Genomic DNA, 16,092 nt, shown 5'->3' on the forward strand with positions numbered 1-16,092 from the left:
GGTGTTTCTTTTATAACTGATGCAAATTTGCATCATCACTTATCCAAAATCTAAGTCGCACTTGTCATAAAAATTCGATTGGTACTGTATTGTTATTTTCTAATACACGAAATCACAACCTGAAACATCATCCTGCAAGCCTACTGTTTTGCTGTCAACACAGTCTGCAAGAATATCGCTCGTTGGTGGACCTAATTCAACCAAAGGTCTCTTTTACTTGTTCTGACGCTATTAAAACGCAGCGTCAAGAGGACAAATCGCTCTTTTTATGTCTGTCACCTGTCCTCTAAGGTTTTAGTCTACTCTTGACTCCCACGACTCGCTACTACCTTATACACGTAAGGCATAACGTGTTGGCTTAAGCATTTCGGGTGCAATTCGAGAACATCAACAGTATAGGACTACGCTAAAGAGCGAGGTACAACAAAGGAGGCCTGCCAAAAGTGGTTCCAGCGATAACAGAGAAAGCAGAACCTTCAATGTATTTTCGATCACGAACGTGTAGTCCACTCAAAATTACTGCACGAAGCATTATGGAATTTTGAAGCAGCAGTAACAACGATCAGTGATAGATGTAAGGTATTTATTAGTAATATAATTAATACCAAATCTTGTTTGAGTGACCAGAACTAATTGTATTTAAAAAAATCAATTATTTTTAACTGTTCGAATAAAAGAATACATTAACTAAAATCACCCATATTATTCAAATAAAGATTTTTACCCAACTAAAAAGAACAAATAAAGCTCACGAACTGAATGCTAAGAGACTTAGGAACGACACTACAATAAAACGGTTAAGACCATATTTTAAACAAGTTCGGTCATAACACAATTAGTAATACTTTTCATAAATAAAATTTCTGGAATAATACGTCATTTATAGTTAGGTTCCTTGTTCACAACTATGATATTGTAAACAAACGTATGATTTTACCTAACTTCTAGTACAGTACTTATTAATTTTGAATCACTACTATGTTTGTACTTATCCATGGGATTTTTAAGAAATTGGTCTGTTTTATCACTGTAATTATCTAGACAACATTTACATGAGACATGCACAACGTTTATCAAAGCCAATTTATTAGTTTTGTCGTTTTCTAATTTTATTAAGTTATTCAAAGATATAGTAATGCTTAGAGTAGTGCAGATATTTAAACTATCTGAATTGATTGAGATAAGCTTGTTAGAATTCTTATCGTGAAAAGGTAATTTTCTTAAAGTCAGACCTCAGTTTATTGCAAATTAATGTTTCACTGTACCTGACGTCTTTTTATTTTCCTGTCTTCTCAACTTATCAGCTATAAAGTTAGCATCTTTTTACTAATAAATAATTCCATTTTATGAGGTAAGAATTATTAAGTTGATAACATGACATTAGACTTTCGTGTGTAGTGAGAATTATATATACAAATCTTATCAGCTATAGAAATAACTCATAACGATTTATTATAAATATGCACATATAAGCATAGTTGAGTATGATATAAAAAGCAGCGCATTACCTTTAATACACAGACGTGAGATACCTTTGACACTTCCTAATGAATTACTTATTTCACATTCATAATTGCCAGCATCGGTCGGTACAACGCCAACAATTATAAGAAGCTGGTTTTCTGCAGTTAAGAAGTGGCGTTCGGTTGTTTGAAGCGGACTACCATTTTTTTGCCAAAACAGCTGGGGCTTCGGTGATCCACTGGCCATACACTGAAGTACTGCAGAAGCACCAACTACTGCTTCTTTGTTAACCATCGGTTCAATAAAAGACGGCGGATCTATGATTAGAAGTAAAAAAATATTTTCTTTTCATAAGTAAGTAAAGGTTTTCGTTTACATACTCTTTTATTCTATAGACGTTTAGTAAAATAAATAAAGAAAAGTTGCAAGTTAGAAATTCTAGACTTAATAATAAAAAGCACAATTTTTTATGGTTTAATAAATTAACCCTTAACTTTTTTCAGTTCTCGAATATCTCATTAAACAAGGCTAAGATAAGCTTATGCCCACTGAAATTCGATCTCTAATGAATTTCTACATAGACAGACTACTGCAAAAATTACAACATTGTGTGGATATCGTTTCTTGTTCGCATCCTTCAAATACTCAAGGAAAAATTATGAAAAAAAGTTTATATAAAATATTTTGTATAGTGACAACAATGTACTTGCAGAAACTAACTTATTTATGTTAAAAATTAAGGTTTGCACGTAATTGCGTACTGGTATTGTAAAAGAAACCTATTTTTTGGCAGTTTACGACATGAACGAAAAATCATTAATAACGACAATTAGAACAATGAAAATATTTTTTTGGAAACAGAAATAAATAATCCTGTACCTATGAGTGCTCCAGTTATTGTGACTTTGTACACAAAAAATTAAAATAATTTTTAGAAACAAATGTGGTTTATCTGCAAGATTTAATTTCATATTATTTATACTTCACTTCAAAACAAAACAAAAATTGTAAGACTTCGACGATCTCGCTGTAATTAACTTCTCCCAAGTTTTTGTAACGAGCGTAAGATGCATTCTTATTTTCTTCTGATCAATATGCCAGTACTATCGATATTTATTTTAAAACATGCATTTGATAAAACTAAAAGCCTCAAATGAGATCATATAAATGTTTTATATAAGTATCATATCTGTAAAATAACTTTATCTTTTCGCACTTCGTTACTGTAGATATTGTTCTTGGTTTTATAGTTTTACTTGTTGTAATTGTTCATTAAAATTTTAAAAATAGTATTCCTAAAGTAGTTTTTACTAGTGTGTAACTAAGTACAGGCATCGATAAAATCATAATTTAACTACTCTCAAGCTTTTCTCTGAACTAAAGTTCATTACATAACGAATTGTGAGTACTTAGTACTGAGTACGCTACTTTATGCCTGTAGTAGTTCGTTAAATTTTTCACTACAAATAGAAAAAGCATACTGGACCTTTTTCGCAATGAAGTAAGAAAAAAGCATTCAGTAGGTATATTGCTGTAGTTGCCAATATTTGGCATGATTGTTTCTGTCAGAATGTTTTTAATTTACAACACTAATTGATGGCTTGAAAAAAAAATTTTCGACTACGCTGAAAATAACTTCTAGTAATGACAAATTTTTAATCAGTGCTGAAAAAAAAATGTTTAGTTGGGGCTAATCCATTTATATCCTTTTTTAATCAGTTTCAAATTAGGAGTGGAACATTGTTAAACTAATTCATACATCTACTCACCTAAAAAAAAAGGTCCAAGCATTTATAGTACATTAAGAAGAAATCTTTTTTTGTAAAGTTAAGACCAGCTATTTCATGTTAGTAAATGTAACATTATTTTTTTATTTAATATTTTTTAAAATACAAAAATAAAAAAACTTTTGAAATTATTGTTGTATACATAAAAAGTTCCCTTTACAAAATGGTTCAATTATAAAATTCTATCAGTAATTATGTATTCATGAAATGAAAACTTCCAAGTTATCAACTTCTCTTCTAATGTACTATATAGCAGACAAATATTTATACTAGTCGATCAGTTGACATCCATAACATTTCTGTTCAGCCTTCTGACTTGAAAACTGATAGTAGAATTGTATTTTCTATTCGATTTATATTTACTGCTTGAAACAAAACATTATCGTAAAAAATTACCTACTTTTATGATCATCTAAATATTTTTACAAATAAACAACATTTTATCATTAAATTTTTTTATTTTTTCATATTCACTTAAAAAAGTTCGCTAACGTGCCTTAATGATGTCAAGTTTTACCAGTGTGAAGGACGCCATGACCACTTTCAATGCAATACACATATTTTTGGTTTCTTCTTAGCAACTTGCTTTTGTACTAGATTTAAAATCAGCCTAAAGTATAAAAAATCCGATAAGCCGATTTGTTGTCACTTCTATGTTTCTTGTTAATTGCTGGTACTTTGAGAATTATAGTAGCAAACAGTCATGCATTGTTATAATAAGAGTAAAAATTCTTAAATAGCTCATATGTTAATAAAGTTCTATGTCAGTGAAACATAAGATTTATTTTTTATTCATTTACATACAAATATATACACACACACACACTTGTACGTAAATAGATAAAAAATGGATTTTATGTTTTACTTACATAAAAGCTTGTAGCATTTTAGCTTGGCAGTGGAAATTCTAGATGTCAAATACTCGAACTTTAAAAGCACAATATTTTTTGCCCAATACTATCAATTTCTTCTTCGAATACAGTCAAATAAATACAAGTAATTACTGCCATAAACTTTTATAAAGAGATGCCATGTACTAAGGTTAGAGGAACTTAATCATTTATTAGTAACAATAATATTTTTTTTTAACTGTAGAGCGAGGACCCAAGCGTTTGTAACTTACAGCCATGTAAGTTAATTTACCAATAAATAAATCCATTAATTTCAAAGTTTGAGGAACTAAGCACTTGCTACTAGCTAAGTAAAACGTAGAAAATATAAAGAAATGCATTAGGGGAGCAGAAGAGCAGCTTAACCCAATATTGATGGGTTAAAACAACGGAAAAATCAAAAAACTTGTTCCATTATTCGTGGGGGGGGGCTGTGTCAGGGCAATAGGGATACTATAAGAAGAAACTTAATGGGCAATTGGGATTTATGTAGAGCACCCCATACATTTAACTATATTTGATAGGAAAAAATGTGGGTGTGTGTGTGTTATGCATGTGCGTGCACATATTCGATTTACTTATACACAAATTTCATACGTCCAAATTTTACTCATGTGTTTTTTTTTATCATGTGTAACTGAAGTCAACTTTTTCCTTTATCTATAAAGAAACTAAATGAAATAAAGTTTTCAAATTTTGATCTTTATCTTACGCTTAATTCTCAAAAAAAAAAAAAAAACGATTTTCGAATACAACTAGCAACCTTCTGAATACTAGCTGAGTACCCCTTTCACTCTACTACGAGCAACCCCTATTTAAGATGAATCTCTTTCTCCTTGCTTTAGTGTGATTTGTAGCTTATCTCAAGGTTTGATATTCATTTACTGTTCATTTAATTATAAGGTTTAATTACACATTATTTTAATAAATAAATTATTCAAAAATTTAACTCTTTGTTATTATATATAATCAAGTAGTTTTATCCAAAACTAAGAAATAAATGATTTTTATGTTACCTGATCCTTAGAAGTATTAGTGTTGTGAAATAATTATTTATAAACACTTGACGGTGAAACCAAATTCAGTTTCTTACTTTTTTAATTGTGATACTATGAATCAAAAAATAAAACAACATAAAAAGATTGGTGAGTTAGAATTACATATGTATAATTTTCTTACAATATGTAAGGGAGACCGGGGTAATCGTGGCCACCTGGGTAAACAGGCCACTGGATATATTTAATCATTTAATTAAGATAAAAAAGTAATATATTTTTTTTTTATTGAAATATATCTCTACTTACATGCCGTCAATAAAATAAAACCATAGAATGACTTTTTGTTAAATTTTTAAATAATTAAATTTGATAGTTATAAAATTTGGAGAAACAGCTACATTATTAAACTTGCCTAAAGCGGAAAATACATCAAATCGATTCAAAATTGACACAAATTGGAAGTTTGAACCTCAATCTACAATCTGCTTTTTTTATTTTACCAAATATTGTTTAGAAATATAATTATAAGTAATTTAAAATAGTCCTATTTTGGGGTGTGGTGGCTATCTCTCCAGGGTACAGTGGCCATCGAGTTTGTTATTTACGTCAATACTGAGTCAGTCTGCTAATCTGCGGATACTAACCTAAACTTTTAAATCGTACTTATAGCCAAAACAAAACAGTGTCAGGTGAAAGTTATGTAGTACTTAAGTAATTAGTCATATTTTAAGTCAATTTGGTATTAAAGGTGCAATAAAAATAAGTCATGGTGCGTAAGTATAAGAGAAAAACTGTGGATAAAGGCTGGAATGAATTCCAATTGCAATTTTCAATTAAAAATGTGCTTGGTGGTACCTCTTGTAAAGCTGAGGCAGAGAAGTCAGGCATCCCAAGAACGACTTTGAGAAGGAGAATTGCAATTATTTTTCATTCAATTTCTACAACGATATACCGAAAAATACATATTTCTCTTTATTCTATGTGTATACTGACAGAAAAATATTGATGTCGATATGCATATTAATTTATCAATCTGTTATGTAGTAATTATTATTTTACATAAATTTTCAATTTTTAGACGTAAGTTTAGTAGCAACATTTAAAATAACCTTTAAAATCGATGGCCACTGTACCCCGGGGTATGGCCACCTCTACCCCGGCCCTGGGTAAAATGGCCAGTTTGAGACGCATTCACTTTTTCATATTTAAACTACATTTATTATAAATAAATAACTCAACAAATTGGATACTATTTCTACACATCCGGCCCCTTTTATTTGCGTTTTTTAAATTATTCTACAATCAAGTAGTCGTCCATAATAACGTGATGAAGTTAGGATGGCCAGACTACCCCGGTCTCCTTTACATAAAGCTATTATATGAATATTAAATTTTGTTAAAAAAATTTAAGTAATTATAGATGTTCTATCCTGGTTCAAAAAAAAACTTTTTTTAAACAAAAAGTTTCATCATAAAATAGAAATATAACACAGTTATACGGTTTTAATTGTTAGTAAATGATAGAATAATAATTAATAAATAAACTCTGAAACAAATGTAAAAGTAAATGTAAAAAGCCATGTCTACTTGTATACATTAGAAATTTAAGTTAAAGTAGATTTTTTTGTCGTTTGATTCCAAAAAATATTTTTAATTTGCAAAGTATCTCTTTTGACTTGAATAAATATATAATTTTAATTTTTGTCAATTCATAAAGCAACTTATGAGTAATTATAATACAATACTGCTTTTCTTAAGTACAGACCAGCATTATCAACTTTGACCTTGAGATTTATTGAGTCATAGCAAATGTAGCAACTATTGAGAATTGCTTAAAACATAAAATAAAAGGTAGTAAAGAGGGTTTTTCTGCGTTGAAAGTTATTCTGAAGACTGCTGTAAGTTCAATTTTTTCTCCAGTCATTATTTATCATTCTACGTCGTATTACAATGATTTAGTTATTTCTAATTAAGTACAATTACATAAGCCGTCTAATATACTAAAAAATCCAATTTGCATTACTTTTGTACTTATTTTTAAACTAAGATTATAGAGTGATAAGCCTTTGCAGATACTATTTAAAATATTTGTTAAAAAATTGATGTAAATATTATTAACTGAATTATTAACTCCTTGGTACGTTCCGTTATTTTTGCTGTACTAGGTGTTAGTTCTTACAGTTAACTTTTGAAGAATTATTTTATTTAAGAAACTGTATCTGTAACTCCTTTCGGTATAAGAAGCTCAAAACATTAACATGATTAATCTTCCAATTCAGAAATTTAGTTACTATATAAAAAAGTGCAATTATTTCTGTTATTAACAAAATCATTTGCAGTATTTTTTTTGTATTTATTTTGTATTGTATTACCTTCAATATTCTTCGGAACTAAAAACTACGCCAAAAACTATCATGATTAATTAAGAAACCAAAAAGTCATTGCTTCTTTGGAAATATTATCAATATCAGAATAATGATTGATTAAACTCATTGTGTAGCAGTATCCTTAAACGTCTAGTATATTATTTCTTCGTATATTTTTATGTTCTCGAAGAATATTGCACCATTTACATTATCAAAAATAAGTTTTAAAAACACCTTTCATGATTCTTTGGAAATATTTTGTTTAATTTACCAATTCCAGTGATTTTTGCTACCTTTTCTCATTTGTTCTCCAAATAATTAGTTTGTTATTAAAAAAGTAATTTTTTGAAACTTTTATATACTTTATGAATTAAGAAAAATAATTATGTTTGTTAAGTAACATCTAAGCTGTCAGTTTAGCATTTTATGGTTTTAAACTATATTAAAAATTATGTTTATCGAATATGACTTTCTGTTCGATTCAAGCTACACTAAAAAAACTATGGGCCTACACAGCTACCAACTTCGTATCATATGAATTCCAGCTCACGAACAGTCAAGCAGCAGTGCCACGCATTGTGCACTGTACCACTCACACGATTATGGAGCTGTGTATTTGCCAAAAATAGGGAGGTATGCATCCTATTAAAACGTGGCCACAATAAAGTCCAATCGTAAGACTTGCGCGCCATCACAGGTAGCGATTCGTACGTACCATCGTGCAAGGTATCGAGCCCTGACTCTGTGGGATCGAATCAAGACCATACGTGGGCGCACACAACAGTAATATGGCATCATTTGTAATGTCGCACGACTTGCCATGTTATGAGTATACTGTGGAGGCCGTTTAATTCGTTAAGCAAAAAATTCGAACATTTAATTCCTATTGGTTGATTCAGTCGGATAACCTCTTTCATTGGTAAATTTTATACTTCCTGCTCAATGAATTAAATAGCCTCCATTGTACCTATATTTATACTTATAACTAAAGTTAGCCACAGCTGTAGTATATATATATATATCTCCCTGTATTATGTACTTATTTGGGTGGGGCATTCTACACCCCCCCACCCACAGCCCCCACAGCCTGCCCTACAAATAGGCTAAAATTCGACCGTTTTCATCGCTAATTTAAGATTTTCTAACTTTTTCCTAAGACCCCCCACAGGCCCCCGACACCGTTTTTTATACATCATGAAATGTATACTTGTTAAATGATGAAATATAAATAAGTGACTTTCAATTTATGACCATAAATATTGCCGATTTATCTATAAAAATCATCAAGTAAGGTCAATAAAATATGTAAGAATCTCTTTCCAAACACTATCTTCTTTTTTTGTATTTTTTTGCCTTTCTACTTAAATAAATAAATTATTTTTATCTTCGCATCTTAATAAAGCCACATATAATTGACCATGAAAAAATAAGGGTTTTTTAAAATACAAACCTAGATTATCAAAACTGTGACCTTGGGATTTGTTTATTGTCATAGCAAATGCCACAACGATTGGAAATTCTTTACGATACAAAATAAACGTTAATGTTGAGGAGTTTCCTGGGTCTAAAGTTATTCTTAGAATGAAGACTCTATTTCTAATTTTTTTTTCAGTTATTATTTCTCCTTCTATATTATACTGTTATAATTTTGTGATTCGTAAACGTGTTCCATTACAGAGTCCATCTGATGTACTTAAATTTCTCAGTAACATCAATAGTGTTCAACATTCCCACCGAAAAATTTAAATAAATATTATCGTCTGATTCATCAACCCCTCTATAAGTTGCGTTATCTATACTATAGTAAGTTTTAATTTCCCCAGTTAATTTTTAAAAAATTTTTTTATTCAAATAAGAGATGTTCTCGTTATGCGATGTAAGTATAACACTATTCATCAAACAATTGTAGATATTAAAGAATATTTAAGGACATACATCATTTGAGATCCAATTTTTAGGAATGTTAAAAGTTTTTATTTCCCCTTCCCAAATTTTTAATAATAATTTTAAAAATTCTTTATCGTTAGAACGAATATTGATTTCTAATTTTAAAATTTGAGATAAGTTCCATAAATATTAAGATTTAATAATTTGTTTAAGTGTAATTTTTCTATTACCGTTTTTTATCACTAAGAGAGTCCGACGAAAATTACCTCCTAAAATAATTAATTTATTTCCAAAACGTTTTTCAGTATTATATAAATCTCTTAACGTTCTGTCCCTATTTCCGATGCATTTTTTTTAATTCATTAAAGCCTCATCCCAAATAATTAAATCAACTTCTCTTAATTTTTTTTTATCTGACTCGAATTCTAAAAATGCACTCTCTATATTATTAAGATCTAAAGAAAGTCAAAAAATTCTATGACTGGTCATGCTCTTCGTAAGCAAAATTGATGCTATGCCAGTCTATGCCACTGACATGGCTTTTTTTATTTTTTTTTCATTTTAAGAAATAAAAGAATAAATTAACGTTTTATATAAATAAGTTTTTTCTGACCCTCCAGGACCATCTATAAAGAAGATTTTATTTTTTTCTTCGCAAATAATATGAAAAATATTTTTTAGGTCATTGTTCAAACTTTTACACATCGAGTTAAACATTTCTTTACTAAATCGTATTTCATTATCTATATCTTCTTTTTCACTCTCCATTTTTTTGGTCTAAGTAAATTAAAGCATTCACATGATTTATCTTCTGATTCTAAAATTTGGTTAATATGTAAAAGAGCTAAATTATCTTTTGTATTAGGCAAACCCTTCGTAAGAAATTCTTTGTATTTTTTCCATATTTTATCACCTTGAACGTTTTCTGAAATTAAAAAACCAAGCAAAAAATTGTCTTAATTAATATGAAAACATAACAGCAATTGCTTTTTTAAAAATATCATCAATTTTTTTATCAGTGTCTATTAAACCCATTGCAATTGCAGTATCTTTAAGAATTTTATAAGTTATTCCTTTATATGTTCTAATGTCTTTGAACGATATCAAACGAGTAACTTTATTTAATATAAGTTTGAAAAAAAATCTTTCATGATCATTTGGAGATACAATGTTTAATCGACCAATGGCAATATTTTTTATTATATTTTTCCTTTAAGATTAATTGTTACTTTAAAATTACTATTTGAATTTCTATATGTTTGAATATGGTTGTTTGAGAAATTAACTATAACGTCCCATTTTTTACCATTATGCTAATATATTCATCACTTTTTTTACGTTTTGTTGATAACTTTTTCCTACTCTAAATTTATAATGATTTTGCCATTTATTCGCAACATTATTGATCACTTAAGAACGAGCTTTTATGTGGTAATCTTTGTCACTATACAGAAAATAAAAATAAGTTTTGAATTAACAATTTCTGTCCCCTTCTACGCTTACTTTTACATTGTTCATTTAAAAAAATTTTAAAAAATATTTAGTTTGATTTCAAATTAAATTAAATAGTACAAAGTACAAACGATTTTTTTAATCAACAGTGTGGAAAACTGTAAAAAAATTATGTCTATAGTTGTTATTAAATCTGAAAATGAAAAAATTTTTTGAACCACTTATATCAATTGATAAAATGTAGAATGCATAATAGTAACAAAAATAATATGAACTATATGTTATATAAAATTTAAATAATTTATATTTGATTAAAGTAATTAAAACTTTCCGTTGTTTAGAATTAAATCAATAAAAAAAAAATGTATACCTTTTTTTTCTAAACATAACGGAGGGTTCTAAAAAAAACTTTCAACATTCTACAATAGTACCTTCCGGCTGGTTTGAAAATTTACTGATTAATATGTAACTAATGATTTAAGATATAGTTTCAAAACTCTTTTTCTTTACGAAATTCTGAGCACAAACCTCTCTCCACTAACAGAGAAAATTAAAAGATTCTGATTTTAAGTTCGAACAGTAGGGAGTTGGCGCGTGGAGCTCACAGGAGGCTAAGCCCTACTATTGTTTATATATATATAAGTTGGGCTCCACCCTCCTGCACGCTCCGCTCGCCAACCCCCCTTATAAGTGTAATTTTTTCAAAAAAAGGTTTGAATTAATATTTTTTTAAGCCTAAAAAAATGATAAAATTAATTGTTAGTATGAAAATAATATGTTAAAGTATATAATACGGAATTTAAAACACTATGGCATTTTTCGAAAATATTTTTTTACGCTTGAGAATTATTACTGGTCTGCTTTTAAGGGAATATAAAGAACAAGCTGCTAATTTCGAATAAAAGTAGTAAAGTTTATGTAGACAGAGAGATGTGCCCTTGACTTTTTGTTGGTGAGCTTTATTATTTATTCTAGTGGCTACCTTTTTTGAATAAGCTGTCTATCCTGCATGTGTCAATTAGTATTTCTAAGCTCTTATAACTATATATGCCCCCTGCGCACTCTGCGCACCAACCCCCGTAATTGCAAATTAGATTTACGGAGTATGGAAAAGAAGCCTAATTATTTTAATTGTTACTTAAAATTTATGTATGTAATAGATATATATTGATCATGATTAATTACATGTATTTTTGACAATCAATTTTTATTTTCCCTCACTAATGCCTTATTTTTATATATTTAAAACGACAACGAATTAAAAGATTTCAAATATTGTCAAAAATTACAAAATTACAATATTGTTAGAATCACAAATTGCTTTTGTTTAAACAGTATCTTTCCTTTTACATCTACTGAAAAAAATATTAATACTGACATTGATGAAAGAATATTTTGTAATCATAAATTCTAGGAAATGTTTTCACAACTTAGTCATGATCAACGTCGAATTTTTCAAGAAATAATAAAGTTGAAAAAAAAAAATTTTTTCATCGATGGTCCTGGTAGATCTAAAAAAACTTTTCTATACAAAACATTAATTTATTATTTTATATGAATTGAAGAAAAAAATCTTACAATGGCTTGGACAGGTATTGCTTCTATTCTGCCCCCAAAGGGAATGACTACTCACAGAACTTCAGACTTCCTTTAGACTTAAGCACTATAGAAAGTGCATTCTTCCAGTTTGAGCCAGATAAACAAAAATTACGTAATGTAAAAGTAATTATTTGGAATGAAGCTTCTTTGATGCCGAAAAAAACGTTAGAAATCGTTGATAGGACTTTGAAAGATTTATCTAGTAGTAATGAACCTTTTGGACGTAAAATAATAATTTTAGGTGGAGACTTCCGTGAAATTCTCCCAGTAGTAAGAAACGGAAGCTAAATTACTATTGTTGAAGAAACAATAAAATTTTCTAATTTTTGGCCTTTATTTAATATTTTTTATTTAAAAAATAATATACGTTCAATTAATAAAAAATTTTCTCCATTGCTACTAGATATAGAAGAAGGCAAAATTAAAACTCTTGTAATTCCTCAGACATGGAAAACAAATGATGTATGTTCTAAAATTTCTAATAATGATAATGATTCTTTTATAAGTAAAGCTATATTAACATCTCACAATGAATACACTCATTTTTTGAACAAAAAAATTTTAAATAATATGGCAGGAACATTAGTAACGTACTATATTATTGATAAAGCAACTTACAAAGGAGTAGATAAATTAGACGATAATATTTATACTAATTTCTCTACAGAATATTAAAATAGTAGTAAAGAAAGAATTTTTACACGAATAAGATTCAAAAATTAACGCTATTGTTATGTTGATACGAAACTTAAACGTATCTGAAGGACTTTGCAATGGTACAAGATTACGAATTACAAAATTATTTGAATACAACATCAAAGCTGAAATAATCACAGGTGAAAAAAAAGGGAATAAAGTCTTTATTTCAAGAATAACACTACAAACAAATAATTCTTCTTCACTACCATTTATATTGTACAGAAAACAATTTCCATTTAACTTAGCTTTTTTTATGACTATCAATAAATCTTAAGGTCAAAGATTTGATGCCTTAGGGTTATACCTTAGAAAAATATTATTTTCTCATGGGCAATTATATGTTGCATTGTCTAGATGTAGAAACCCAAAAAAAATTTTTATCCAAATTGAATGAGAAAACAAATTTGAAATTAAAAATATTGTTTGGAATGAAATTTTAGAGTAACAAAAAAACTATTCTATAGTTCATTACTATTTTTATACTTTCTTGCAAATTTTCTCTTTCATCAAAAAAGCAAATTCCAGTACCGTCTAGTACCCAGATTTATGTTATCATAAACAATCCGTTTTTTGTAATATGTTTTCAGATACACCATCATGGATGCAAAATTTTTTCAGTGTGACAAATGTTACTCAAAATTTTCAAATAAAAAGTGTCTATCATTACACGAAAAAAATTACAAAAAAAATTTTTCTGTATGTGATCTGTGTAGCATTTTAATATTAGACAAGAAAAACTATTTGCGTCACACAAAGGAATGCCAAAACATTGAAAAAAATTTCAAGTGTATCAAATGCGAAAAAAGTTTCAAAAGAAATTATCACTAACAGAGACATTTGAAAAGTCATGAAAAAAACGTTTAAAAAAATATTTGTCAAAATTGTGGAAAAGGTTATGTAAGAGCAGAGCACCTAAAAAGACATTTTAGAGTTTGTAATCAAAATAAACATCATAATTAAGATAATTGTAACAAAATTTTTTGTTATGGTCAAATAAAATAATATGTGAAAATTAGACCACTTGTAACAGTTAATATATAAGGCTTTACGGATATATTTACCATATATATGGGGAAAATGGAGGGGAGCTGGGGGAACCGGGGGGAGCTAGCAAAAAAGTAGGATTACTGGAAAAATGCAAGAAAATGAAAGAATAACTACCTTATTGGGGGGGAGCTGGGGGGTAGGGGTAGGGGGAGCTGGGGGGAGCAAAACCTTGCTCTAACTCTTACGACCAAATAATATAGGAAGATATATATATGTGTGTGGGGGGAGAAGGGGGTGTGGGTGTGTGTGCACGTGTAAATTTTATTTGACCAAACTTTTTTTTCACCAGTTAAATAAGAAGGTATAAGTTTTTTTTAACTGTGTATGTCTGTCTATGAGAAACATTTTGTTATGTTAAAAAATTATCCATGGTAAACGTATACAAAATTATGTTTTTTTTATAAATGTTTTATTAATTAATATTTTTTATCCAATTTTTGCAATCGCTGTTCATCTAAGGTACAAAAAAAACAAAAAAAATATAAATTATGATTGGGCGATATGTAATACTTGAAATTTTTTTTTGATTAATAATAATAAAGCTTCTCTTGGTATTTTATCGGTGTATTAACATTTTTTTTTGTTCGTCTCCATCTTCCAACAGTTCTGAAAATTTATATGCATACAAATGACCATTAAAATTCTCAATATTGTACACAGGCGCAAGTATTTACAAATTGTTACGTACTTCATTAATCTTTTCTACCATACTAAAAATGGGATAATTAACGCTATTCATATCTATACAAAAAATTATTCCTTTTTTTAAATTTCTTACTTTTAATTTTTATGTATATCAGAATTTTGGATTGACGCTTTTCTATTATTTTTAGAATCAAAGCATGAATTTCATCATCTGCATTTTCTTTGTCAATTAATTCTGCTCCCTAATCTAAATCTCAGTTTAAGCTATTTAGAGTTGCTATACATATATTTCATGTATCTGTATAGACGTTTACATTGACAGCCACGCATAAAGTCTATTCTAGATGCAGCCTGATGATTGCTGCGCGCACCCACCTATGGTCTTGATTCGGTCCCACAGAGTCGGAGTTTGATACTTTGTACTATGATACGTACGACTATCCACCTGTGGTGGCACACGCAACAGCTATATAAACAGTTTTTAAACTTTGATTTTAACTTCCAAATCAGTCGTTGAATAAATTATTTAAACAATAATGAAATTATGAGTTGTGTTAAAAATTTAGATTAAAGTAATAAAATAAATATTGAAAAGCAGTTGGAAAATTTTTTTCTCCGTATAACGGGCTTATGTTACACATAGTCTTGTATGGTTGAAAAAAAAAATTCACGGCTGCCTTGAGACTGTAAACTATAAATATTTTTTTTGTAAATACACACGGTAAATACAACGTATTGATTTCATATGACACCTCGATAAACCACTTTTTTTCATCAACAAATATGAAAGACAAATACTTTTTGATGTTATGATAACTTTGAGATGATACATCTTAAAATCTTTGACTGTTCCAGGAGAAAAAAACATCTGCAACATCAGCTAGTTCTAAGCAATCAAAAATATTATAGGTAGCCATTATTTTGTCTTTTCTGAGGCCTCTGTTGACATACTTATTGAGATTTCTTTAGTATATATTCTGCACTTCAAATTTACAAAATCTAAGTTTACAAAGTGTTAAATCTAAAAATAAACTAATTAAGTTCTTACAAATACAGTGATCAACTATAATATATTTGGAGTTTATACTTTTGCATAGAATTTTAAACATACACTTGTGTATATAACACCTATTGAATGTCGTACACTTAAAGTTTAAAGATCCTGCAAGATCTTGAGCAGGTTTTTTTAGTATATATACTAGAGTAAAAATTTTTTGATCATTAATAAAAAACTGACAGCATGCTACTAATTTTAATC

General features: G+C 28.6%; 1 protein-coding gene across 2 annotated transcripts in view; it reads right to left on the reverse strand.

Moving 5' to 3' along the window:
- LOC106635898 (uncharacterized) overlaps positions 1–16,092 on the reverse strand; it is a 606,704-nt gene that overhangs the window by 107,100 nt on the left and 483,512 nt on the right. For both annotated transcript variants that reach the window (XM_014348085.2, XM_014348086.2), the window contains exon 13: positions 1,509–1,781. In XM_014348085.2, the coding sequence (XP_014203571.2) occupies positions 1,509–1,781 (273 nt within the window). The remainder of the gene's footprint in view (positions 1–1,508; positions 1,782–16,092) is intronic.

Source organism: Copidosoma floridanum, unplaced genomic scaffold (genome assembly GCF_036245765.1).
Source record: "Copidosoma floridanum isolate Cflo_tuat_1 unplaced genomic scaffold, Cflo_Japanese_pri ptg000004l, whole genome shotgun sequence".
Taxonomy (NCBI): domain Eukaryota; kingdom Metazoa; phylum Arthropoda; class Insecta; order Hymenoptera; family Encyrtidae; genus Copidosoma; species Copidosoma floridanum.